The sequence below is a fragment of the Scleropages formosus genome, chromosome 12, assembly GCF_900964775.1.
Source record: "Scleropages formosus chromosome 12, fSclFor1.1, whole genome shotgun sequence".
Classification (NCBI taxonomy): Eukaryota; Metazoa; Chordata; class Actinopteri; order Osteoglossiformes; family Osteoglossidae; genus Scleropages; species Scleropages formosus.
This window is the reverse complement of record NC_041817.1, coordinates 22,819,174-22,845,118: the sequence shown is the minus strand read 5'-3', so window position 1 is coordinate 22,845,118 and position 25,945 is coordinate 22,819,174. Positions and strand designations below refer to the sequence as shown.

Here is a 25,945-nt window from a genome sequence, read left to right as displayed (position 1 = left end):
TACGGTGGGAGTCACGCGCACATCGGCACGTCGCAGCCGGCCGGATCGCCGCTCTTTGCGATACCCACAAAATTCCATAATTTCCGGGGTGCTCCGCACACAGTAAAATGTTGCCTTCGAGGTACTTTTTCTGGATTTGTACTAAGTGCAGAAATACTCCCTCTATGTTCACATTTTTGGCTAGAAAGGCATCCCTCCATTTACAAACTCTCGTTTTCTGAAATTCCGGTATAACGACTCTTGGCTTTTGATATCAAATTTTCAATTTACGGAACAAAAAATCAGTACGAGAAAATTTGTCGGAAGCGTGTCCGAAATAAGATGGAAACGTGCACGTTGCACGAGTGAACCGGAAATTCAGCAGCGTAATGTAGTTGGCGTGTCGGCATCCAGATCTCTCCGCGTCTTGGTGTGTTACACACGTGAGTACAGCTTTAAGAGAGCGGAGCATTACTTTTATTTTGTTACATATGTTACATACAAAAAGTAATACATATATTACTTTTTTTTTTGTTACAGAATGGAATAATTGCAGAGACAGCAGAGCAATTAGCAGGAACAGTTTAGCTATTGGTTTCTCGTGCATATATGCGCATTTTAGCAGCAGTGTGCAGTTTTACAAAGTTATTCTGAATAACCATTATGTGCTCAGTGGATCCCTGCTTTGTTTATTGCTCATCCTACAATGAACTGGAGATTTTAAAAGAAAACTGTAAAGTGTCTAAAAGAGAAATGTAAGTGTATTATACTGTGCTGAAATCATTTTCAGTGCTCTACTGATATTTTGGAAATTTTGTTTGGCGTTTTGGATGCGACTGGAATGCATTGGCTGGGAATGCGTTGTTCTTTCCCTCTGTTAAGAAGGGGGATATTGGCTTTTTGTCTCTGAAATTTCGATAGCCGCACCGTTTCAGGTAAAGATTAATTTCGTAAACCGAGGGATGCCTGCATTTTCATGCTAAATTCAAACACAAAATCCAGTCATGGTCTGTCACTTAAAGATGGATGAGAAAAATCACTGTAAGCAGCTTAGTATAAAGTCTCAATATGTAAGTCACCTTGGACAAAGGTATAAGTTAATTAACAATTTAATTAAAAAAAATAACTAACTAAATAAATAAATGATAAAACCCTGGACATTCTTTCAAAACATCTATTTTTTCTGTCCAAAAGCATCACGGAATGGACTTTACAAATCAGTTCTCTTTTGGATTGGTATTATTTCATCAAAGTATTACATCATCTGCTCTATAAAGGCTTCCGCTGCAATTTAAATGTATGCATCACACATTTGCGTTGTTATAAATAAATCATTTCTCTATGACAACTGCTGCACTTCTGCTGTGACATTAGGTTGCCTATGTTTCATTCTAATTAAGAATGCACTGAAAATTATCTCGGCCACAGATAACATTTGCTTAAATACATATCCACCTCGTGCAGTACTTCAGCAAGTAAAACGGGTTGATAATGAAACTGTGTGGGGTAACGTATAGTAATGAAAGATCTGCCTACCTGTGCGGACTGGGTTTGAGTGGGGGGGCTTTCCCGGGGTACTGTACTTACCCTGACCGAGCATCAGCCTCGGCTCTGACTGAGCCACCACTCCCTGTGACTCCCCCGGAGGGCGAGCGGGTCCAGTTTGCTGCGGCCGCCGACATCTACCAGTTTTCAGCTTTATCTCGCCTCACACATTTTTGGGGTCATTATTCAAATGGAAAAACAGCTCAGCCGGTCAGTCTGTGGGAGTGGGGGTGGGGGTGGGGGTGGGCTATTCCGTTCGGTGATTTGAAAGTCGGCTTTCGGTGCCTGCAGGGCTGCCGGCCCCGGGGACCGGAAACGCTCACCCGATTTACGCACCGCGTGGCACTATGGAGTTGCGTCCGTGTCAATCTTCCCATCCTCAGAACCGCTGCCGTCTCGACAGCTGAGATGCTCTTTCACCACAGCTCTTTACAGCGTTTACCATCAAAATAGACAAAATGCAATTAAGTGAGATTACCTTTAGGAAAGACACGGAATCCTAGGACGCGTTTGTGTGCCATAAACGAATTTCGGCTTGCTGTTCCCGGCTGTGAGGCAGATAACCTGTTGCTAACAGTTCTTCCCACGTCCTGCATGCAATGCTGTAGAAAGCGATTGCTTTCCCTGGAGTTTTGTGCGTGTCTTAATAACAGAGGACAGAACCCAAGGTAGTAGGAGACACAGGGAGTGGTGATGTCCGAGATCTGGCCAATTACAGACGGGCGGCTGTGGGCGAGGCACAGGTGGGGCATGGGCAGGGTATATGTGGGGTATGGGTGGAGTAACAGGAGGTGGATGCGGACTTACATTGTGCCAGGATGGCCAACAACGCGTTCCGGAAGCGTTCTCGAGCCTGCTCCATCTCCTCCTCCCTCTGGGCCTTTTCGGACATGAGGCGGCGCACGTGGCCGTTGGCCGACTGGATCATGGAATAGAAGTGGTTGGCCGAGCGCCGGCTGACCTCCCCGCGCTCGATCCAGGTTACTAGCACGGCCGTGGCCTCGCTGAACTTGCCGTCATCTGCAATAGAGGGGTGAAAGAAACAGCTCAGGCCGCACGGTTGAAGAAGTCAGTTGAACATGTACGGAAAATGTGTCTTCCGCAGAACAAAAGGCCAGCAAAGAGGTAAAATACTCACATTACAAACAGGCTGCATCAGCATAGTGAGAAAAGGTCACCTTTACACCATTAGCTTACACCTCCAGTTTCTCTTTTTATGGCTGTATTTGCACAAACAACAGAAATGTACCCAAAGAAGAATGGGTAATTTATTTAGCCTCCTACCGAAGACTCCCGTGGAAGGGGCTGCTGATGAGTTAATGGTATTTTTGGAGGCTCTACCTTGTCGGAGCCAGAATGGCAAAGCCGCTAAGACTGCGGAACTTATAACCTGAGGGCTGGCAGTTGAAAAAAAACGCTCCGCTGCTGAGCTCGCACGTTCGGATAATCCGGTCTCCACGTGCCCCTCCATAGTCTATTCTTCCCATTTAAATGATAATCGAAAGTGAGCCTGCGTGAAGGTAGTAATTTAGAACCTACTCTTAGGAAACATGACACCGTGTACAGGAAGCCGGTTGGAGAGAGCTGTCCCCGGCGTGTGGGTTCACCTCAAACAGGTATTTGCTAACACATACCCCAGGCCCGAGCATAAAAAACACCATCCCTTGCTGATCTGTGAACCAAAAGGCTGCAGGTTCGCATTCCAAATGGACACATGTATTGACCTGTAAACCCAACTGACACATTCACCTGAATTAAATAAGCAAGTATTCCTAGATAATTGTCAATGCAATATGGGAAATAATGGCCCAGCAAGCAATCTATGGGCTCCCTTACAGCCAAATAAACAGTACAGCAAATAGCAAAGCAGAAACAGCAAATAAGCAGAATGTGGCCACTTTATTAGGCATGACTTTGTGGCAGTAACCTGATTCCCTTCTTGCCCTTTTGGTCTCTTTAAATCATTGTTTTTCAGCGCTGCTGCACACTGGTTGGCGTTGGAGTTCTGTGACAAATGGCCTATATCACAAGATCATCAAACGGACGTTAAGCTGGATCGAGATCTGGTGGTCGGGCAGGCATGCGAAGCGAAATTAATTCAATGACATGTCTCAGGAACCTTTTCAGAGCAACTGTACCCTTGAAAGTACTCGTCTGCAGATGGACACCCTGCTGATGTGAAGGAATGCAACAGAGCACTGCCACCCGCCTGGCACTGCTGACATCCAGATGGATGGATCCAGAGACTCATATGGTTGTCGTATTCTCCCACCATTATGGAACAGCAGAAGAGCAGGTGATGTTTTCCCAGTCCACCAGTGTCCATTACTTGTGCTCCCTACGCGACTACAGTCACACTTTCTTGTTTTGTCGTATTAAACGGGGAATTCAGTTAGGCTGTAACGATGCATCCTCAACAAAGTGCAACGAGATGTGCAGATGTTACATGTCTTTAGGCATCGCTGCTGCACCCATCTGTGCTGCCAGACTGGTTTTGACCGCATTAGGCTGACTGTAGCCCGTCTGTTACCCTGCGCTAGACCCGTCACCCTCCGTCAGCCTCTGCGGTCGGCAAGCTCTTCCCCACCACAAGCTGGCTGCCGTCGGCTGGAAGTTGTCTGAGCGCTGGACCGTCCCAGACGCACCTGTGACGGTGTCATGCGTGAGAAGCCCAGCAAGGTCACCATTTCTGAGATTCTCATACCGGTGCATTTGGCGCCAACTCCCGTGCCCCTTTCAAAGGCACTTGCCCTTAAATAGCACAGTCCGGACACGCGGTCCTGTCAATGACTGAGCGGTCCACTTCAGGGAAACGGGAGACGTCCGTAATAAAGTGGCCACTCGGTCCAGACTCCCGCCAACTGTCATCCCTGGAAATGTACAACAGGCCGCACCGCATCTAAAGCCCTCCTCACATTCGGAGCGGCGGCTACGTAGCTTGCATGTCGATGGCGGTATATCCTTGCGGCGCACGGGCGGCCAAATGCAGCAGTGGAAATTCAACCGAGCCTTTCATAAGACCATCGCTCAGGTTACACAGACGATCGAGGAGGAAGGGGGTACATTTCCTAACCTTGATGTATGTAGGAATTCCATTAGACGTATAAAAATAACTCCTGTCACCGTGTGAGGCTGCGGTCCCCAGTGCCACGAAGGGAATGTAAATGCGCCGATCTCCGTGGGCTCCTCCCGGGCAACATCTGCCGTGTCCTTTCCCACCCCAAACAATTAGTCTCGGTAAAGGGGGCCCACTGACTATTCAAAGCAAACAAACAAACAAAAAAACACACCAGTATTTATGTTCAGAGACCCGGTAATGCGGTAATAGAAGTGATTAATGTAATGACGTGCGTGGATTGGGGAGGCAGTAGCCTGGGGCTCTTTGAATGAACGTGGTTATCAAAAGCATAACAATTGCTGAGGAACGCGGAGGCAGCAGGACGCGCCCGGGGCTCTTGCGACTGCACACAGGAGAGGAGGGAGCGGCAGAAATAATAATAATGATCAGGACGGAGAGCAGAGAGCCTCCCTAAGCACAGCGAAATAGTGCGACCGCGAACAACAAACACATTTATGTGACTCCCTCACAGAGGACTACAAGGGTTCGACGCTCAGCGGCTGAGCGAGGCACCGGCTGCGGCGACGCATCATGGCACAATGGCTCATTGTTATGGTAAAATGTGACATGAAACCAATTTTTATCAGCTCTGAATATCAGATCTCCCCAGCACAAGGCTGTTTCGGCATCACAGGAGCGGCAGGGAAGCTTGCGACAGTGCGAGCGGGGATCTGCCTGCCGTTTGTTGCAAATCCACATTTTACCCTTCCAGACAAGCTGCTAGTTCATTTTTTAACCTGTTTGCCGTACAGAACAAACTGACGGTTGGGTTGTGTTGCAAAGGCGCGCTTTGATTGATGACGAGCTCTCGGGTGCTGGTGGGGTGTTGCAAAGTCAAGCTGCCATTAGGGAAATGAAAGCAATTCTTCATGGGTCAAGGGAACACGGGGAAACACATGACCACTATTCACCGACACCTCTGATCCTCATCCTCAGCCAGAGAGCCTAGTGGAAAATCACCGGTGAGCCGAGAGCGATGTAAGATGGGCTCACGAAAAATGGCATTTAGAGGTGTCCGCTTTTAAAAAAAAATCCAGAATATTCCCACATTAAATATGGAAGAATTGAGCAAAAGCCACAGGGTGGTGTTTCTGCAGAATTCATACATTTATATCGGCAGCGCTAAGCACTTTCGCTGTGCGTCTGACTTATTGGAAAAGTGTTTAAAATACAAATTGCAAGTTACGCATATTTGTCAAGTCATAGGTATGGATCGATAAATATTACGCGACACTATTAAATGTTTATTTAGTGCTCCTGTTTTTGCTGGAAAAAATACTTTTGTAGATCTCAGTAAATATACAATGGTGTCAGATGGTGTAGCGGTAAAGTTGACACTGATATTATGCATTTTAATGTCTGTTTATTGACGGCAGATTGGAATCGGAATATCAAATTGCCTAAAATTGGAACGTATGGAAGGATCGGAGCCTTGGATAAAACTCACGGCCAAAAGTCTATACAGATCAAATAGGTGCATGCATTTTATTTCAATAATTCAGCAGCGACAGAAGGTCGCCATTCCAAGAGAGGTTTCATCAGCCAGATCCTGTGATGAAGAGCCACATATTTTCATAATTCAGGAAATGAACGAATCCAGATGATTTGTTCATAAATTCACACACAGGCTGCAATTATGGCAACATCTGTCCCCAAAGAGCAGAGAATCTGTGCCACTGCTAAATTAGCAACAGCTGAGCAAGTGCGAGCATCGCGCTGCAGCAACGCGTGCGCACGTTCGCTCATGTCCGGGGGGCGACGAGGTGGGGGTGTCGCCAAGTGACCCGAGCAGCAGCCACCTGTCCCACCAGTCCTCCAAAAGATACATCACCGCTGTTTGTCTCCTAGTCCGCTTGAGAATCCAGGCAGGTATACTGGGAGTGGGTGGGAGGAGCTACACCTGTGGGCGGAGTCTATGGTACTAACTAAGGGCACCGGAGAACAACAACGTGGCAGGCAGACGGACCACCGTTGAAAGTCGCCTCCAGAAAAATGTCTACATTCTCAAAATTGTGCTTGAAAGCATGGGTAACAACTCCCGACCCCTTAACAGGCTGCAAACCCGATCTTCCTTCACAACGACATTCCTTTGATACCTTTCACTGCACAGAACATTTTATTTGTCAATATGCCTCCACGGTGCGGCACCGTTTGGATTGCGAACGAGTTGTGTGGGAAGCTCACCTTTGAGCCTCTCTGCCAGCAGGGCCGCCTCATGCTCCGAGTAGTGCATTATGGGAGGCGGCGAAGGTGGGCGCAGTAGATCCTCCTGGACCCTTCGCCGGTGGCGCTCCTCGCGAGCCAGCAGCCGCTGCCGACACTCCCACTCGTAGAGGTCGTCCCGAGCCTGGGCGAAGTCCACGTGGATGCGACCGGAGTCCTTCTTGTCCGTGCTGGAACCGATGCGCATGCGGTAACCTGGGAGGGCAAAACAAGGCCAGGCTCATCACACAATCCGCAGACACACAACCCGGCTGCCACGAAGGCGGCAAAAAAGAAAACGAGCGGAACGCAGACCCAAGGGATGGCACTTGGAAATTTACCATCAAATTTACACTTACATTTTTCCCCAAAGAAGACAAGGCAAAAATTTGGAAGGTAACCAGAAAATTCTCATTAAACTCTTGCCTTGATCTTACTGCTGTCGGTAAATGTCATTGAGCTGGATTCCTTGGAGAAAAAGTTTCACATTCTAATGAAGATTTTCCTACACTTGGCACTATGTTCCTGCGACATTGGTGATGTGAGGGTGTTTGTGGCTCGGGTTCCCACCAGAGAGGTAGAGGGCTTTGTCCACCATGTACTCCTCAGCGAAGCGGATATGGCAGAAGTTCTTCTTGCTCTTGCGGACGGCGACGATCTCGCCGCACTGGTCGAACACCTCGCGGATGATGTCCTCGCTGGCGTTCTCGGGAAGCCCTCCCACAAACACGGTCTTGCAGCCCGGGGGTCTTTCCCTGGTGGACGGAGGCGGGAGGTCTGCGGACGTTCCACAAAACGAGGGGAGGAGAACACAAAAGCATGAGTCCACTCTAGTAGGTACCGCGCTGTGCGTCCGTGTGTACGTCACACATGCGAAGAGAGCGTAACGACTTAATATGCGTGAGGTGCAGGGATGCGTGACCATTAACGGGGACATACTAGGGTTCTGGGGGAAGAGTGTGCAGCTCTTGCAGTGGATGATCTCCTTGACTACAGGGATCTCGGCAGGCACGGGCGGGCGCGGCACCAAGCTGATTCCCGGCATCAAGGGGTTGATGGGGCCGATGATGCCCAGGCTGGGGTCAAAGCCCTGGATACAGATGGAATCTGCAGAAGAGAAGTAAAAATAAAATAAACGGTAATCTGAGCAGTCATGGTGCGAAGCTCAAATCCGCATTCGACACCGGGGGGGGTTTGGCTACTCCTGGCGGTGTAGGGTGGGTGGGATCCCGTGAATTCCAAGCTGGAGAAAGAAGGTCCAAACTAAAGGAGAGGCGAGTGTCTGCGATATCTGTAAATAACCATATCTTAACCAATTTAGGAGAGAGTGAATAATGAAGGTAATCTCTACTTGAACATGTTCTAAAAACCTCCGATGCGTTTGGGTCTCACGGCATCGCCGGAGGACGGCCGGCAGAGCCCGTACTGCTCCACGAGGAAATAAACAAGAGGAACATAGACAGCGGGACAAAAAACCGATAATGCATCCGGGGCCAGTGAAGAGCAGCTGAGCAGAACGACGTTACGATTAAAAACGCCTTCACCCCAGTCCTGCGGTATAGCTCCGGCTTTGGCTGTGATGTGAATTCACACAAGGGTTCCGACTACGGTGACAAGTATACCGACGGCGCTGTGGTAAAAGAAAAAAGTCGTCAGTCAGTTAATCAATCGCGGGAGAAGCTTCACGCTGTTAAGGGAGAATATCTTTGATTTTTTTCGGGAACCGAAGGGAAAGTATTGAACCCGGACTCGTTCTGATGGAGCACGATACGCACCGAAGCTCTGGAGGAGCTCCAAGGTGACTCGTCTTACTCTACCTGCCATTTGTGTCGCATAACCTCCCTGCAATTAATTTGTCTTATATAACATTAAATCCTGTGAAATACATAAGCCAGCTCTGGTGAAGTTTTAAGACATGATGCAGACCCGCCATTTGTCAACGTGAAGATTATCATTAATTAACCTCGAATGCCGAGCGGCGCCACGACCTTGCAGAGCTCATTAAGATGAAAATGAAATGGTAATAACAGGTGCATAACACATTAAGGCGCCTCATTCATCATTCCGCTGTGCTTTTTTTCCCCCGTTGAACATGATTCAAGGCCTCGTCCATTTTTTTTGGCTCCAGGCTCTGCCGGCCTTGCCAGAATGTGAAATACTGTTTTAGTTTTATTCATTATGGTGTTTTTTTTCCCCTCCCTCTTTCTCCAGCGGAAATGTGATCCCCGCAGTTGGAAGTGTCTTGCGGGGAATAGCTGGCCCCTAATTACCGTGGAGGTGAAGTGTCACCGTTGGCTTTTCGGGGAACACCCCTGGCCTGGCTCTTCGCAGAGCTCCATCTGATACCGAACGTCTCTTTTCCCTGGCCTCCCGAATGAGGGAACGCACCAGCTGTACTTCTCCAAGTCACATTAATGAGGCGCGACGATCCGAGGTAGTGGGCGCTGTCAGACTTCTGCATCTTTTCATGCATCGCCCGTACGTTTATTTAAAGCCGGGCTTCGCATCTTACCGCACCATGAAATCCTCACCATAAGCAGCTCACAGCCAGTGAACTCCTGAGATCCCTGGGTTTATGCGAACCTCTGCTCGCAAATATCAGACGAGAATCATCAGGAGCTCCGGGTAGCAGAGAAAAGAACAATAAATTGAAACGTGAGACAAGATGAGACTGAGATGCTGACCCACATCACATCAGCTGGTAATAAGTGCTTGAGTGCGATTTGACTAAAGCTGTGTTAAGATACCAGGTTTTTGCCACAGTTTCCACAAGGCTACCCAAAAATATTGGGAACCAAGATGGACTAAAAAGACATTTAACCGAATATCTACGCTAATTTGACTCGTAAAGGCGCCCATTGAAACTGCCAACGCTGTCAATATCCGTCGTCCTAATGATGACATCATTCATGTTTAAATCTCTTCAGAAAAATTCTAGTAAATTGCATTCAGCGTGGAGCATTTTTTGATCTTTCCGCTTGACTCTCGCAGAGAATAATTCGAGGCTTACAAAAATTCAAAGTGTAAGTCTCCTACTGTGTTCGTTTATGAAATCTCACAATGCAGTCACAACAATGGCCACCTTCGCAGCGGGAGAAGCTCACTATATTTAGAGTAAATCACCGCCATGTTCGACAAACCCTTAAGGACAAAAAAAGGCTGAAAGCGAATGAACTGGAAATCAAGGCTATTCAGATAAAGGCTGTTCTATGGGTTTCATTTTCGAGACCATGCTGGTGTGTGTGTGTGTGTGTTACTGTAGGACGGGCTGCATTGAGTTGCACTCTGTTGGAGGCATCCCACAAGGCTGGCAAGGTCTTGTCAATGCGGTAAATCATCAGCACTCACTGCCCCCTGCGATCCAGTTCTAACGCTAGATGTGCCTGTCAGGTATTAAACAAGGGGCTCAACTGTAATCAGCCCTTTTGACTTGATTTATACCTCAGAGTCCAGGGGAATTCTATACATACGTCGGCTTTACGACAAAAGAAAAAAGTGGCGAGAAAGAGCCCGGAGGACAGAGAGTTTTTAAATCAACATCCGTGAAAGGAAACCGCAAGAAAACATCTTGATTCTTCACCTTTATCTTAAACGTCTAATCCTGCTAGGTGTTCGAGAAACGTCCAAGGCCTGACATCTTCCTGCTGTGCTCAAATACTGTAACGTTTTTAAAAGCCTTGTGGACTCTGGGAGACGCTCTCTTCCTACCCAGCACTCTTCCAGAGTAATGCGTCCATCGTTGAAAGCATCTTCACAAGCGAACCGTGCAGATGAGCTGCAGGTCAACAGAGGTTCTGGCTGGAAGAGGCGTCTCCTTGACGCGCACGAAGTGCCGGGGGGGGTGACGCTTCTTTAGAAGTTGCCCTCGAATCTCGGCTGCAAATTGAAATAAACAATCCGAATGATCTGTCGTGAACTCCGGGCGCCGCGTGAGTATGACAATGGCATAAATATGCATGATCTTCCAATCTGTTCATGAATTTTAATCGCAGGCTAATTCGCCTCAATCCGCCGTGGCTGCCTTGTCCTTGGCGCCGATAATTACAATAAGATGCATTCCCAGCCAAGACTCCGCGCGCATTAGCGCCGACACATAAATGCAGTCGGGGTGTGTGAGTCAATCGGGTATTAGAGCTCGGTACAGCAAGAGGAGCTCCTTATGCGAACTGTTATTTACGTCCGGCCTTCGGCCTCGTCCTCCGCATAAAAATAATAAACTTCCATCTAACGGCCTGCGATGTGAAGAAGCGGGCAGATGGGTTGTTTCGCTGGCTTTATTTTTCTGGTAATAAAGTCACGCTGCTGTAATCAAACATGCCATGTCGCGCTCACGAACGCTACGTTCGTTTCCTCCAGGTGCTCTGGTTTCTTCCCACAGTCCACAGACACGCGTTTCGGGTGAACCGGTGACTCTAAATCGCCCTCGGTGTGTGTGTGTGTGTGTGTGTGTGTGTGAGAGAATGAGCGTGTGCTCGCCCTGCCACGAACTGGCGTCCTGTCCGGAGTGTACCCTGTCTCACTCCCAAAACATCCGGGATAAGCTCCAGACTACGGTGACCCTGCAACAGGACAAGCAGTTGGTAAAAATATAACGGATGGAATGGAATGTTACACGAGCGATTCCATTCTCGCTCCAGGTGCATTGCGGGGTGTTTCCTGTCATCCAAACAAGCACAGCGAAAACACCAACAGCCGGGAGACAGAGAAAGGGGCTGATGTTTTTGTCACACCTAAGGCTCAAATGCAAAAGAAATCAGTGTTTCCTTCATAGCAGAACTGTGCTTTTTCACTTTTTAGGTTTCATAAATTTTCACCGTCAAAATGTTATCGCTACGAAAGAACAGCACAGGCATGATTTTACCGTACGGCTGAGCCAAAAGAGTCATTTTACTTTCTGTCGTGAGTCGGAGCGTCCGCACCGGATCATCTCCCCTGCTACCTGGGGAGTTTCTGAGAGAAAGCAGCGAAACCCACAGTGCTATTTACAGTACAGCAAAATGGCAAGAATTACCTTTAAACTTTCCAGTTACATCAGATATGTTCGGAGCACCTGAACTGAACAAAAAAGAGACAGTTTTTGCTGAATAAAATTAACTTCAATTACAGATTTTGCATTTGGATTTTACTTATTTGTTTTTAATGTTTTGTACAAAATTTTTATGCATCATCTTGGAGGGCATAGATAAGATAGCTAATAAAACAGCGAAAGCTCCCAAAAACTGTAATAAATAACCGAGACACCCGTGGCTGGAATGTGTCATCGGCAACGCTGACATTTAGCTTCACGCCAAGCTGTCAGGGCTGTTCAACATCGGCTTCGTGCGGTGAAAAATAAAAATTTTTAGAATGCCATGGATAAATGATAAATATTTACAGAAATTTTCGTAAATATCGATAACGTATCGATTCGGTTCACTTAAACGGAGATGGTCACACGTTTCTACGAACGGCCAGCGGGTTTCGCGCCACCGCAATAAAGCGCCAAAACGATACGGATCGGAAAGCTGGTACTTTGACCACCGAGCTGAGCTGACGTGCTCTGAACGCACGTGGACGAGCAGGAAATTCAGCAGCCCACCTGGCACAGATCTATGACTAGCTCACCTGACACCAGGGGCTGTCCAGCCACTCCCATCGGGACGATACCCAGATTGTTCATGGCTGTGGTCCAGGCGGTAGGGTCAGCCACAGGGACGCCCGCGTGGGTCTGCTCAGGTCCCAGAGTCCCCATCTCGTCCGCTGCTACACGACAAGGACGGAGACAAGGAGAGACACGTACACGGCAGCGTGACGCGCGTGGCAGGAGGGTGAGACCGCAGCGACACGAAAGACCACCGTCTGCACCGCGGTCATGTCCACCGTGCATTTTCTCTGAAGGGAACCGGGTAGGATTTCCCTCTGCCAGCTGCTAAGGGATGGAGCGGTGGGGGAATCGGGGGAGTGGGGGATTGGACCGTACGGAGTAATATGAAATTGGGGCAGAAGCCATGCCGAGCGTCTGCCGTGAGGACTTCAGTCATCGGGACCAGGCGTCCTCCTTAACTCCTCGAGTTACTGTGTGTTTGTAATGAAACCCGCAGCAGAATTCTCCAGAAAAGACAGCGCTAATGCACCTTCCTTCTGCCACTCCCCCCCCCAGAAGGACACCCGATATAAGTGTATAATGGGGCAGATTGGACAGCAGTGCATCGTTGCGCACTTGGGCAGAATACCAGTGGTAATGTGATAAAGTAAACACCTCTGTGGCCCCCTGAGCCCTTCTTGGACTTCGTCCCCGAGCCCTTCTGCGGCTGTTACTTAGTGCAGCTCTCGGATTAAATTAGCACTAAATCTGCTAATTAGACCATTTTATTTTGGTGTGCGCATATATTTACGAGGTGATACCGTTACATATTTCATACACTGACTGCTCATCTATGGAAAACCTAATTACAGTGAGTGCCGGTATTAATCATCAGTGACAGTACTTGACATGTCTTTACAATAACAAATGTCTCACTGCGGGCACATCTGAATTTTATTTCTCATACATATAGTCGGCTGGTGTTCGTTGTCGCTCAATAAATGATGATGGGGAAAACTACGTACAGCAAACCTTCAATTTACTAAATTAATCCTTTCCTGAAAATGGTATGAATACCAACATTTTGGATACCAAAAGCCTTTTTGCCACTATTTTAAACGGGAATAATAATGCCCATCAGAATCCATCCGAAAACCCAAAACCTATTTTCCCAGACATCATCTAAACACTGTAAAACACCTTCATAACTATAAACATGTGATTTCAGCCTGATATAAAACACATTCATTTAGCGGATGCTTTTCTGAAAAGTAACACACATCTCAGATAATAATACAGCTCTTCGTTAGAGCAACAAACAGAGAATCATTTAACGCAGCTACTCATGTAATGTAACGCAAATGTTTACATAGTCCTAAAAAAAAAAAAATTACTAGGAAGGTGATCAGGAATCATCGTTATTCCGATAAAGTTTTACGCAGATACTTGCGTGATGAACATTGGTTCATACGGTGGAAAGAAACTAATTGCGCTTAAGAACCACACGTCTGCAACTATGTCTCTTTCTGCTAATGTAATGAACACACTGTATTTTCTATGTCGCTTTGGAGAAAAGCGTCTGCTAAATGAATAAATGTAAATGTAATGATTATCAAACACTTAATGAAGTAAATAATAGGGATGTTTCAAGGCAGTATGTTTTGGAAACAATCTGCTTTCCTTATATTCGATTAACAACGAAGCATATTCAGTAATGAAATGTATGTTAAACAAGTGCACACGACAATTTAAAATAAACAAGGCAATTTACTAAAATGAAACCGTTACTGTATTGAACAATGGAAGAGAAGAACAGCTGATCGTGAGATATGGTGGGTGGAAGAGGAGGAGGAGGCTTGGCAGTCATTCTTGCACTACAGCTGCAGAAGTTGGCACAGGAGCTTCTCAAAGTGAACACAAGACAGGAAACTAACAGGAAACAGCTGATGGTACAGTAGCACTAATTACAGTACATTACTGCATTTCCACATCGCTCACGCCATGAGCAAATTTCACCTTTTTTGGACACACTTCGGATACATTTGGTGATGCCGATTTTTTTTTCCATTCTGGAAATCGAAAATTTGGTATCGAAAGCCAAGAGATTCGCGATTCGTGATACCGAAATTTCGGAAAAACAGTTTGTAAATCGAGGGATACCCGTATATGTGAGCTCTGCTTTGATTGCAGGACCTGGGTGTGACATTTAGCTGGCTTTGCTAACAATGGGTTTGACCTGCCAGTAACGTCGGTTCATACGGACGGGTTTTGAAGGAAGGGGCGGAGAAGCAAACAAGGGCAAGGTGACACGTTACCGCTGGCCATCGATGGTCTCGTCCGTTCCTCTTGCCCCAGCTCCCAGGGGGTACCTGTCACGGGGCGGGGGGGTGATGACAGCTGACCCTCAGAGGTGAGGTTCCATCGCTGAGCACCCAGCCCTGTAAATCACATGACACAAAGAGCTCAGGATCAGAGTCCCGAAAGGAAGCAGCGCAGAAACCAACCAACCAACATCTAGAACCGCTTGTCCCGAGCGGGGTCGCGACAAGGCCGAAGGGGGAGGGGACACAAGGGACCCCAAGCGGGGCCGGAACCCGAGACCCACACAGCAGGCACCGGCCAAACCTGGCGCGCCACTACGTCCCCCTAAAGAGCAGAAACTGTCCTGCACATTAATGTAGCCCAGCTTTGCCATGTTGCAACATTAACATTAATATAAAATTAATGAAAAAAGCTGCGGTAATAAGTAAGGCAGCTGCTGCACGGCGGATGCTTTGGGACTCAGGTGTTTGAGTGCTTTGGAGGCATCCCATCCTGTTCTATTATCACCTGTTGGAGACTCTTCAAGGTGACACATCCCACAGCCTGCTGCAGATCTCTCAGGTCTGGCCCCATCCCCCATCCCCCATCCCCCACCCCCGCAAAACCCCCAAACACACTCACACGCCACCCATTGCGTCCAAGACAAACTGATGGAAAAGTCATTACTGTAATGAGCTGGGCTGAGGACTCATCTCTTCAAAGGCTCGGATTAAAAACGCCCCCCCCCCCCCTCCCCCCCAACCCCCGACCACTAATTCCCATAAACCTAAGTGCCATCAGAAAGTCTGTACAGAAATGTTAGTGCCACACAGAGACATGAGGAGCGAAGGCGATGGTTCAGCACACGGACACAGCTAATGGAACACGCTCACACACAGAGCGGCGCCGCACTGCTCTAACTGGCTTACCGAACAGGAACACACACGCACACACACACGCGCACGCACACACGGCAACTGCTGTAGATCGCACCAGAAACGCACAGTTTGAACAATGCAGAGATGCATCTTCTGCAATATTTGTACATTCTACGGAATTAAACATAGTGTGATGCCTTTTCTGCCACTAAAAGCAACTTTAATCCCCCAGAATGACCACATAAAAGTGTTTCCTCTCGGCCACACTCCTCTAATGCCCATGCTCATTCTCTCCTGCAAATTTCATCGCTTCATCCCGAGAGCATTGCTGATCCAATATTGCACGGTGCGTGTTAAACGCAAACGCTTTGTATGGGCGATAATGTAGTCGATTTCAAGGTTTCTGGTTATAAAGAACAATCTGGAAAACACTGAAAGCGAGAGATGGGAGCCTCCATAAACTGAAGAACTGTTCTGAGATTTAGGTAGCAAAATTAGCGGACGATACTCATTCGATAAACACACACTTTCTGAACCGCTTGTCCCATACAGGGGTTGCGGGGAACCGGAGCCTAACTCAACAACTCAGGGTGTAAGGCTGAAGGGGGAGGGGACGCACCCAGGACGGGACACCAGTCTGTCGCAAGGCACCCCAAGCGGGACTCGAACCCCAGACCCACCGGAGAGCAGGACTCGGGCCAACCCACTGCACCATCACACCTTCAATAAACCTAAGTGCTGAAATTAATAGTTTACAATAATCAGCATATGCTGATACTTTTCTCTAAAACAACTTGCAATGTTAAGACACACACACACGGGGTCGCGGGGAACCGGAGCCTACCTGGTAACACAGGGCGTAGGGCCGGAGGGGGAGGGGACACACCCAGGACGGGACGCCACTCCGTCGCAAGGTACCCCAACCGGGACTCGAACCCCAGATCCACTGGGGAGCAGGACCTGGTCCAACCCACTGCGCTACTGCACCTCCCGATGTTAAGATACTTACAATGATTTACCCATTCATCCAGCTGGGTAAATTTTACTGCATCAGTTCAGGGTAAGTACCTCGCTCAAGGGTACAACAGCAGGAGGTGGCAAAGGCCCCTTCGAGCGCAAAGGGGCAGCACTAACCAGGACACCCCCTGGATAAGGAAGTGAACAGTTTTCACGACTTCAGCTATAATTAACGAAACTGATCGATAATTTATTCTATTCTACGAAATGTTATTAAGTTATAAAATGAATTCATTCATTTATTAATACAGGATTAAAAGAGAACGTCTCAGAATATTGTTAGGTTTACAGAATACTGGCCGAAATTCCTGCTTCCGGTCGGCTTATCTTGGGGAGAAAAATAGCAAGTTGCAAGAGGCCTCTACCCTACAGGTGGTGGTTCCAATTTGTGCCTTTTGCGATGTGGCGAGGGCAGCGTGTGAGAGAGAGAGAGAGAGAGAGAGAGAGAGAGAGAGAGGAACAATTTGTCTCCCTTATCAGGCAACTCTGGGCTATGCCGGTGAATCGAGGGGACGGCAGGACCGTACGGCCGATGGAAGCGGTTCTTTCGGGGGGGGAGGGGGGTCGCGACCATGATATCAGTCAGTGTTTCGAGCAAATTGTGACTAATAACAGCTCTAGAAAGGAACCATTAGGTGTGTGTTCACGAGGAGAAACTGCGAGGAGCAACGGGGTCGCAGAAAGGAGCACGACCCCCGAGAGCAGGATTTCATCCCCTGCGCCTCCACGTCATCATTACGCCTACGCCGCCGTTTCCCGGCGAGCCCGGAGAGCCGGCGGAAAACACAACGGCCGTTCCCGAAGAACGTCTAAATAGCAGTCGAGAAATTCCGAGCTCTTTATCCACTTTCAGGCGCGATTGCGCGGTCACCGTAGGAAAGATGCTAAAAATCCGGTGTTATCCAAACTGCGCTCGCTTCAGGGTTACATTTTCTACCCCGATGCGATTACTTTGGATGACGCCGGAGATGAAAAATAACATTTGAGGAGAACAGCAGCGAGGCCTGCCAGCCACACTGGGGTCCAGGCCCACAGCGGTTCAGATTAACCGCCTCTATTCATCCCAAGCAGCAATTAAGAGCAATGTTCGCGGGCAGCTCAGTGCGGAGCAGCGCAGAGTCACGGCAAAACAGCTGTTTCCTTCTCGGTACCTTGGCTGCGGAGGGGCTCGGCGCACGTGGGTGGAGCCAAGGACGTTGAGGGAAGTGGAGGGAAGAGGGGTAGCGGGGGGCTCGGAGTCCAAGAGGCATCGCAGGCTTCCCTGACCACAAACACGAAGGGGTGGGGTGGGGTGGAGTGGGGGGGGGGGGCACGCCGCACACACCGACCCGCTGTGGTCGCACCGCACTGCGGCTGAAGCCGACACTAAATCACGGCGCGGAGACGCTCGTCCCACGGACTCGACTACCCGACAGGGTGAGGCTCGTGTTCGCGACGCCGGGCGAGACGGGTCTCGAAGGCATTGCTACTTACGACGCTGCCAGCGCCGCGGTCTCACGCGGTGCAGCTCGCTCGCTCGTGCATCGCAAACCGTGGGGTTCGCACGAAATTCGGAAACACGGGTTCGTTAAAATCTGACTGAATTCCGTCACGATTTCCCAGAATCGAGAACACATTTCAATCAAAACATGTTCCAGTCCTGAAATCTGTCATTTACCACTGACAGAGGAAACCATCCATTCATGTAACTATGACTAATCACTACTTATCAAATGCAGTGTCGTGGTGGTCCAGAGCCTATCCTGGAAGCATAGGGTCCATCACAGGACAACAACACAGTCATTCATACACACACACACACACACACACAAAGGGAATTTGAAGTCACCAGTTCACCTGAAATCCATGTCTTTGGACTGTGGGAGGAAACAAGAGCACCCAGAGGAAAGCCGCAACAAGTCAACGATACATAAGTGAATATACGATTATAATACATGTAAATTCATGCAGAAAAGCAAACGTGTCATCGAGTAAGGATGGGACGCTTCTCCGATAGTTCATTTTTAAAGGGATCCAACATCAGCACTTCCTTCTAAGCGGAATCATGAGGCCGAAGTGCCACGACCACCAAACCCAAACATTCAGTTGTCAGGGATAACATCTGCGCCAGATGCTCTTCGCAAGCGACCGCTCTTGTTTATAAAAAACTCTCACGGCCAAGACTTGACAGCAGGCACCTTGAAGCTACACGCAGCTTCACGTTGACCTTGAGGCCGCAGTTTATAACCTCATCCTATTTTCTGGAGGCCTGAAGTGAGGTCAACCTCTGTACCCACCAGAAAAGTGCGATCACAGCAACCTAACCTGATACTAACGCAGAGGTGGACATCTGTGATGGTGTTCAGCTCAGGTGATGCGTGGACATCTCTTAATTCTTCTCCCGCCGCCTTGCTGTCTCTCTCTCATTTCTCTACTCCTTTCAAATCCATTCCATTACTGGTAAAAGCAACGTTCAGACAGCAGGACCACTAAGACACGGACAGATAATGGTTAAGGTGCCGTCTGGGTAATGGCCATGGAGTAAAGGGCCCCAGGGCTAATTGCATGTAAATGAGCGGAGACAGAAGCAACGGGATAGATAAAACGCCAAACGCACGGCTGACTGCGGCCTCCGTCCGGCGAGCTCAGCTTCAGCCGGCCCGAAATCTTGGATGAAGTCATCTGACCGGACCGCGCCGGCTCACATTGCGCTCTACCGCCGTGCTCTCACATCTGTTTTGCTCATTGATCGCTCTCCAGCCACCTCTCTCTATAGCCCTTCATTGAAAAGCGCTAATCAGCTCGCTGAGCTGCGAGGGCCCTGGGGAGAAGAAGGGAGGATACAGACAAAGCGCAGCAGCCTAGAGCGGCCACAGGAATGGATCTTCTCCAGCAGATGCATTCTTTAGGATCGGCGCAGAATGTCCAGATAGAGAAGTATGAAGCACGGACGCAGAGAGCACAGAGCTGACAGGGAGGGAGGGGAGCCACTCACATTTGTTCATTTAGCTGATGCTTTCCTCCAAAGCAACTTACAATTATTTACCCCTTTATGCAGCTGGGTAATTTTACTAGAGCAATTTAAAGTAAGTGCCTTGTTCAAGGGTACTATAGCTGGAGGTGGGATTGGAACCTGCAACCTTCGGGTTCAAAAGTAGCAGCTCGACCACTATGCCACCAAGTGTTTCCATCATTAAAGCTCCTCCTCCTGAGTGGAGGAACATAGATACAAGAGGAGGGTTGGTGTGGAAGAGAGCCAGGAAAGTCTACTGGAAGAACACACACTCACCTTGTGTGCTGGCACATGTGTGAAGGTGTGACAGACAGCCAACTAGGAGACAGAAGATTATTATTGCGAAGCATCATTTAATTTTCGACTTGTGACCATGGCAACTTGATGTTAAGGATAATAAGCCACGTACATGCATTGAGTTACCTATTTATACAGCTGGGCAATTTTTACCGTATCGGATCAGGGTAAATACCTTCATCAAAGGTACTACAGCAGGAGCGCATCCTTCAGTTCCAAGACAAGAGCTCCAACCATTATCCCACCAACTTCCCGAAACATAGTAAGTGCAGTGGATTCTTTTAGCACATGGCTGCCAAGAATGATTTCTTTATTGTTATGAAAAGGAAATATAATGAATGAACTGTGACGCATTTTTTTAAGTGAATAGACACACCATCAAGCTGAAAGGAAAAGCTGCAAAGTAGCATAAAAAACTTTTCCTGAAGTTAAAAAGGCGACAAATTGGAACAAGACATCAGTATTACAAGCACTGTGGTGGTGAGGAATATTTCCCTCTTTATCCTTTGGCTCTGGAGGTTGCAGGTTCAAATCCCTCCTTTGCTGTAGCACTCCTGACCAATGTACTTACCGTAAAATGTCCAGATGTATAAACGGGTAAATCATGGTAAGTAGCTCAATCCCTTAAGATACTTCGGAAAAAAGCGCCAGCTGAAGAAATAAATGCAAGTTTACCAGGCGCCTTTGTCCTTGGGAACTTCCAACGTCTGGTTCGCGGCGTGTAAGTTTGTAGCCCAGGCGGAAGGAGCCACAGGAGTTCAGCTCTGCGCGCTTGAGGCGATGACCCCCCGCGGCGTCCAGCTCCCTGCTCTGCCGGCGGCCCCGGCCACATGTGGCCCCCGCCTCCGTCACCACCATTTACACACAAATCAACACCAGTCTATTTCCACAGCGAACCCCCCTCCCATCTGCCGCCCCCGCGCAGATGACGCCCCGCAGCCACGCCGGGGTTCAGACGTGTCCCAGGAGGCCGTATCTGTATCGCAGCCCCCGCGATCCCCAGCTGGCCGCTGGTCCACACCAGATGGTGAGAGAGGCACCGGCAGGAATACTCAGCCTTTTAGCATCTATTAGACAACAAAAAAATGCTTTATTACTGCAGGCATCACACCATCAGCAATTTAATCCATAATTGAGGCTGCTCATTTGCACAGTTGTAGTGTTTAAATTTTTTTAATTCCTATTAAAAAGATTGACCCAAACTACTCTGACGGACATTAACATATTGTATAAAACGTATAATAATTAATGAGAAAAGCACTCTGCATTGTTGATTAAGTCATTAGTATTTGACGGACTATTTGCATTCAAACGTGCATTTATACGGATCTGTTGTTCTTCCAGCGGTGAATGAGCATCCCGCAGCTGGACCGCTGCACAATCACAATCACACTCCCACAGAAGGTGCATACCACAGTGTTCCGGTTCCTTCTCTACAGCGGGGCACAGCGGCCTCAAAATCGGAAACGCGATTGATTGCTTTCGGTGAGCAACACCGCGCCCTTACAGCTCTGAGTCCTCACGGCCTCTTGCAGCTGACATCAGAGAGTGATGAAGGAGCCCAGCCAAAGTGGGGGGGGGAGGTTGGATCAGAAGGGACCGTATGGCCAGAGGACTGGAGCATCTCCCCGGCGATGACGGCTCTGCATCTTAAAGACGTTCCTCCCACGGATCAGATGGAGGTGGCCACAATTAGCCTCCCGCCGCCGACCGCGCGCTGCACTTCGGCTCATATCCCAACGAGGCCCCGCTGGGCTCAGAAAAGGTCGAAGGGGAAAGAAAACCATTGCTGCATACAAGCTCATTTCATTTAATTTCACTCAGGTTCCGCTTCGCTTCCCTCTCTCATTCTAATTAAGTGTACGACATGGTACGCGATGAAAACACGCACTCGAATATCACAAGGCACTGGCCTGGTTCACAGCGCTCAAACAGCCCGAGCGCGATCGAATCCCCGGAACCACCGCGGCGACGCTAGAATGTCCTCCGGACAAGTTAATGGGCGCCTCTGCCGCAGCGACTTGACGTCGTGAGGAAAGGGAACGAAGACGGGGGGTGCCTCTCCCCACGGCCGTATTTAAGCCAGTCGCAACGAGGAGTTGAGAGTCTGGAAGCCTGTAGAATTATATGCGTACACTGTTGTATATAGATATGTGCTCGGCCTTCTTCTCGCTCATGCCTCAGATTCTCTCAAATGAGCAGGATCTGTTTCCCGAAGACGGTGGTACCGCACACCCTGGATCCAGTGTCACCATATGCTTCAGATGATCTCCGCCAGGGGCCTAACAGGAGGAACGTTAGCGGTTGTCTGCCGTGCTTGCGGAGTAAGAAGGTACACAATAAATGCAAATATGTTCTTTTCACTCCCTCGAACGTCACCTTTCTTACCGGCTCCACCTCCTGCGGATCTTAACCACCATCCCGCACAAGTCCGACCAAGGCGTGCGCTCCAACCTCGCGAAGCGCTCCGCACCGCCGCCCTGCTGTCGAACCTGTAAACCTGACCCGCGGTTGACGGTGCCGTTCAACGAAGGATGCCGATGCGACTGCAGCCACGCTCCGCACCTGATTTCGGTGGTCGGACGTCACCCTAAACTTGGCGCCTGCACTCGACTGCGGAGTGTAGCTCTGAGCTGCCGCCCCCTCGCAAATGCTCTTCGCAGACAGGTGCCGCCGGTGCGCCGGGGGATGTTGGGAGGGTGGCGGTGGTGCAGGAAATGGGCCGACAGATCAGATGACGGGGAACTGAAGGAGAAGCGAGGGAAACGTATCCAAACAGTCTGCGCTCGCGGTGCAGTTATTTCTCTCGGTTCCATCAGGAAAAACGCTGCTATCGGCAACGAAAACAGCCCCGACGCCAAAGCGGACCTATGCTTCATACACAAACCTCCTTCCTTACTCGGCCGTGTGCTTACTGGGTCTCCCAGTATGGCCTATATACATGCATACATTTACTGCACCGCGAGCCTCAACAAGGTAATGACATGACCACACGGCTGGCACGTAATTCAATGCTTATTATAGAACATAATCTTCCAGGAAGTCTCTACATGTCCCGGAATGCTGCTCCAGCATTTATGCCCGGTGTTTTAACTGAATTGCGAACACAATGTACACCTTGAGAAACAGTCGGCAATGACTTTGGTTGTGGTTCCTCGAGGATACCTATGAAAGACATTGAATTTATTTAATACGGTGCTGCTTGAAAGTATTTGAAGCCCTTTGGTCCATTAGTTTCACCAGGAAGTTGTTGTTTAATGAGGTACAGTGTTTCTCGTGTGACATAACAGGTGTCTGAAGACCAGTTCCATATGCTGCTTTAGAGAAAATCATGTGTGTAGTAGAAACACACACTGTGACACAGGTACAAGGTGCAAAAATAAGTGAAGCCCAAGTTGTATTGATTAAACCAAGTAAGTAAGTAGAATCAGGGGTGTAAATCAAAGTCATTTATTCACTTGATAAGATTTAGATTTTATATCCACTTAGCAGATGCTTTTCTCCAAAGTGACTTCCAATTAACTCTATGTAGCGTTACCAGCCCACACACCTTATTCACCGTGGTGACTTACACTGCTAGATACACTACTTCCAATGGGTCACTCATCCATACATCAGTGGAACACACTCTCTCTCACGGTCACTCATACACTATGGGTGGACCTGAACAGCATGTCTTTGGACTGTGGGAGGAAACCAGAGCACCCACAACAAAACACAGGGAGAACAGGAAAACTCCACACAGACTGAGCAGGGATCGAACCCATGTCCTCTCGCACCACCCAGGCGCTGTGAGACAGCAGCACTAATTGGTGTGCCACCGTACCACCCCACGCTCAAGTTTTACGAGTTTAACACTTTACACAAAATTAATGACCATCCCTGTAACGTTCACATAGTTTCAAGCAGCACCGTACATCTAACTGCACAATCTTGGTGGTCGAGAGTCTATCCCGGAATCCCAGGGCGTGAGGCAGGGTACACCTGCATGGAACAGCAGTCAGCTGTACTGCTTCTTGTATAACGCTTCTCAAACGTATACATGTACAGTATGTAAACAGACGAACATACCGTACATTTGAAAGGACGAATATAATTTTAACGAGGCAGAGTGTAAAGAGCAGACGAGCTGTTTTTGTCTTCTTGCCAGAGAGAAGCGGGGAACGCTGGCGCTGGGTTAGTCACGCTGGAAGCTCACAAAGGACGACTTCCACAACGCTGGGAGAGGAGAGAGCACTGGCTGGCAACACATCAGGCCAGAACAGAAGCAAATTGGAGCAAAAAATACACAAACAGAAACAACATATTAAAAACACTCGCTTGTGCGCACACGCACACACGCACACACACACACACACACAAAGAGAGCTCAAGCTGAATTCCTCTGTCCACCGGTGCAAACCCTGGTGCTGTTGCTATTCCTATCGAGACGAATTCTCACAGGGATGAAAAATGAAGAATGGTCGTTCGTGGCGGTTCGGCACCTGCGGGCATTGATGAGGCGCAGCGCCATCGCCGGAGCTCGCAGCATTGCCGCTAAACGGGCTGAGTGACGGAGTCAGCGAGCTACGGCCGAGCCGTATGTTCCCATCGCTTCTCATTAGTCTCAACTTTAAATATTAGCTTGAAGGGCGTGGAATTGTGTCCCTAATCCCAAAACAGCATTCGGGGAGTTCCTTTACAGCAGTTTTTTTTCCCTTTCTTGCACATTGCGCAAAAAGTTGTGATTGTGGCCCTTTCGCCAACGGCGTGTTTTCGACGCCATTTGAGGCGCTCGTTACGCATTCCAGGCGAGTCCCTCATCTAAACACGGAGAAATTATTCCATGTCATAAACGCTTTGGTTTTTTTGTTAAGGAATACCAAACACCCCCTCTCCAGTGTATATGATGCAGAATTGCCGTGGTAAGTCATAAGCCCACTGATGAGATGCAGATGTTCCGGCACGATCTGCAGCGCATACTGTATGATGTCTCAGGCACCCTTGCTCTGCAGAAGACCTTTGTAACCTCTCCAGTGGCCAAATTCAGTTCACTGCATTTGTGAAATTATTTCTCAGTTCTAGGTCCAGAGTGGTGGACTGATCTCCCTCTGTCCCTCAGGGCTGCTGAATCCCTGTCAATATTCCAAAAAGGGTTTGAAACACATCTCTTTTGGAGCCACTTCTATCCTGATCTCCAGTTTACTCCATAAACTCCGTCTGTGTTATCTGTGAAAAAACATATAAACTGAACACTAATTCTGTATGTAGCTACTTGCATAATATAGACCAGCAAACACTGTGGTATCAGACCGGACTTTCAGAATCACAAACTGCTATATCCTACATACTCTCTCTCTCACACACACACACACACACACACATCATCTGAAACCGCTTGTCCCAGACAGGGTCGCGGCGAGCCGGCACCCAACAGAGCAACACAAGGCGTAAGGACACACCCAGGACAGGACGCCAGCCTGTCACAGGGTGCCCCAAGTGGGACTCAAACCCCAGACCCACTGGAGAGCAGGACCCGGTGAAGCCCACAGCGCCACCATGCCCCCCGTCTTACATACTACATTCCTCTATATTGCTCCGTCTTTTGGCGCAGTGCACTTTTGCTCACTCAGTTGTATGTCCCTCTGGAAAAAAAAGCACCTGCTAAAGAATAAACAGAAATGTACATTTTAAAACATGCACAATTTCGAGGTTAAAACGAGCCTAACTTTATATAACGGTAAATATAAAAGACTGAGAACTGTCTGTTGCCTCTTCACTGACAATGCTGATTCTAGGCTTTTAGCGACATCGCCTTCAAATCAAATGGCTCCAGGTTCGAATCCCAGCTCCTGCTGTAGCGCTTTTGATTAGGCTACTCACCCTCAAGCGGTACAGTAAAAATTACCCAGCTGTACAAATGGGTACGACATTGTCCGTCGTTCAGTGTATAAACGTCACGCTTTAAATCACCTTGGAAAAAGGTGTCAGAAAAATGAATAAACATAGATGTTTTGGTAATTAAGTGATTTGGTTAGATGTTTTAAGTAATTAAGACCTTCATGTTTTACAAG

General features: G+C 48.6%; 1 protein-coding gene across 5 annotated transcripts in view; it reads right to left on the bottom strand.

Annotated features, from left to right (window-relative positions):
* The window catches only part of LOC108930626 (ecto-NOX disulfide-thiol exchanger 1-like), a 51,953-nt gene that overhangs the window by 9,247 nt on the left and 16,761 nt on the right, over positions 1–25,945 (bottom strand). For 4 of the 5 annotated variants that reach the window (XR_003798041.1, XM_029256871.1, XM_018745981.2 and 1 more), the window contains exons 2-7: positions 14,723–14,845; positions 12,449–12,586; positions 7,784–7,951; positions 7,415–7,621; positions 6,827–7,060; positions 2,332–2,544 (exon numbers count right to left, since the gene is read on the bottom strand). Coding sequence is in view for 4 of the 5 variants with exons in the window: in XM_029256871.1 (XP_029112704.1) it covers positions 2,332–2,544; positions 6,827–7,060; positions 7,415–7,621; positions 7,784–7,951; positions 12,449–12,586; positions 14,723–14,732 (970 nt within the window). In the remaining variant the exon portion in view is untranslated. The remainder of the gene's footprint in view (positions 1–2,331; positions 2,545–6,826; positions 7,061–7,414; positions 7,622–7,783; positions 7,952–12,448; positions 12,587–14,722; positions 14,846–25,945) is intronic. The other variant, XM_029256873.1, reaches the window with a different exon arrangement.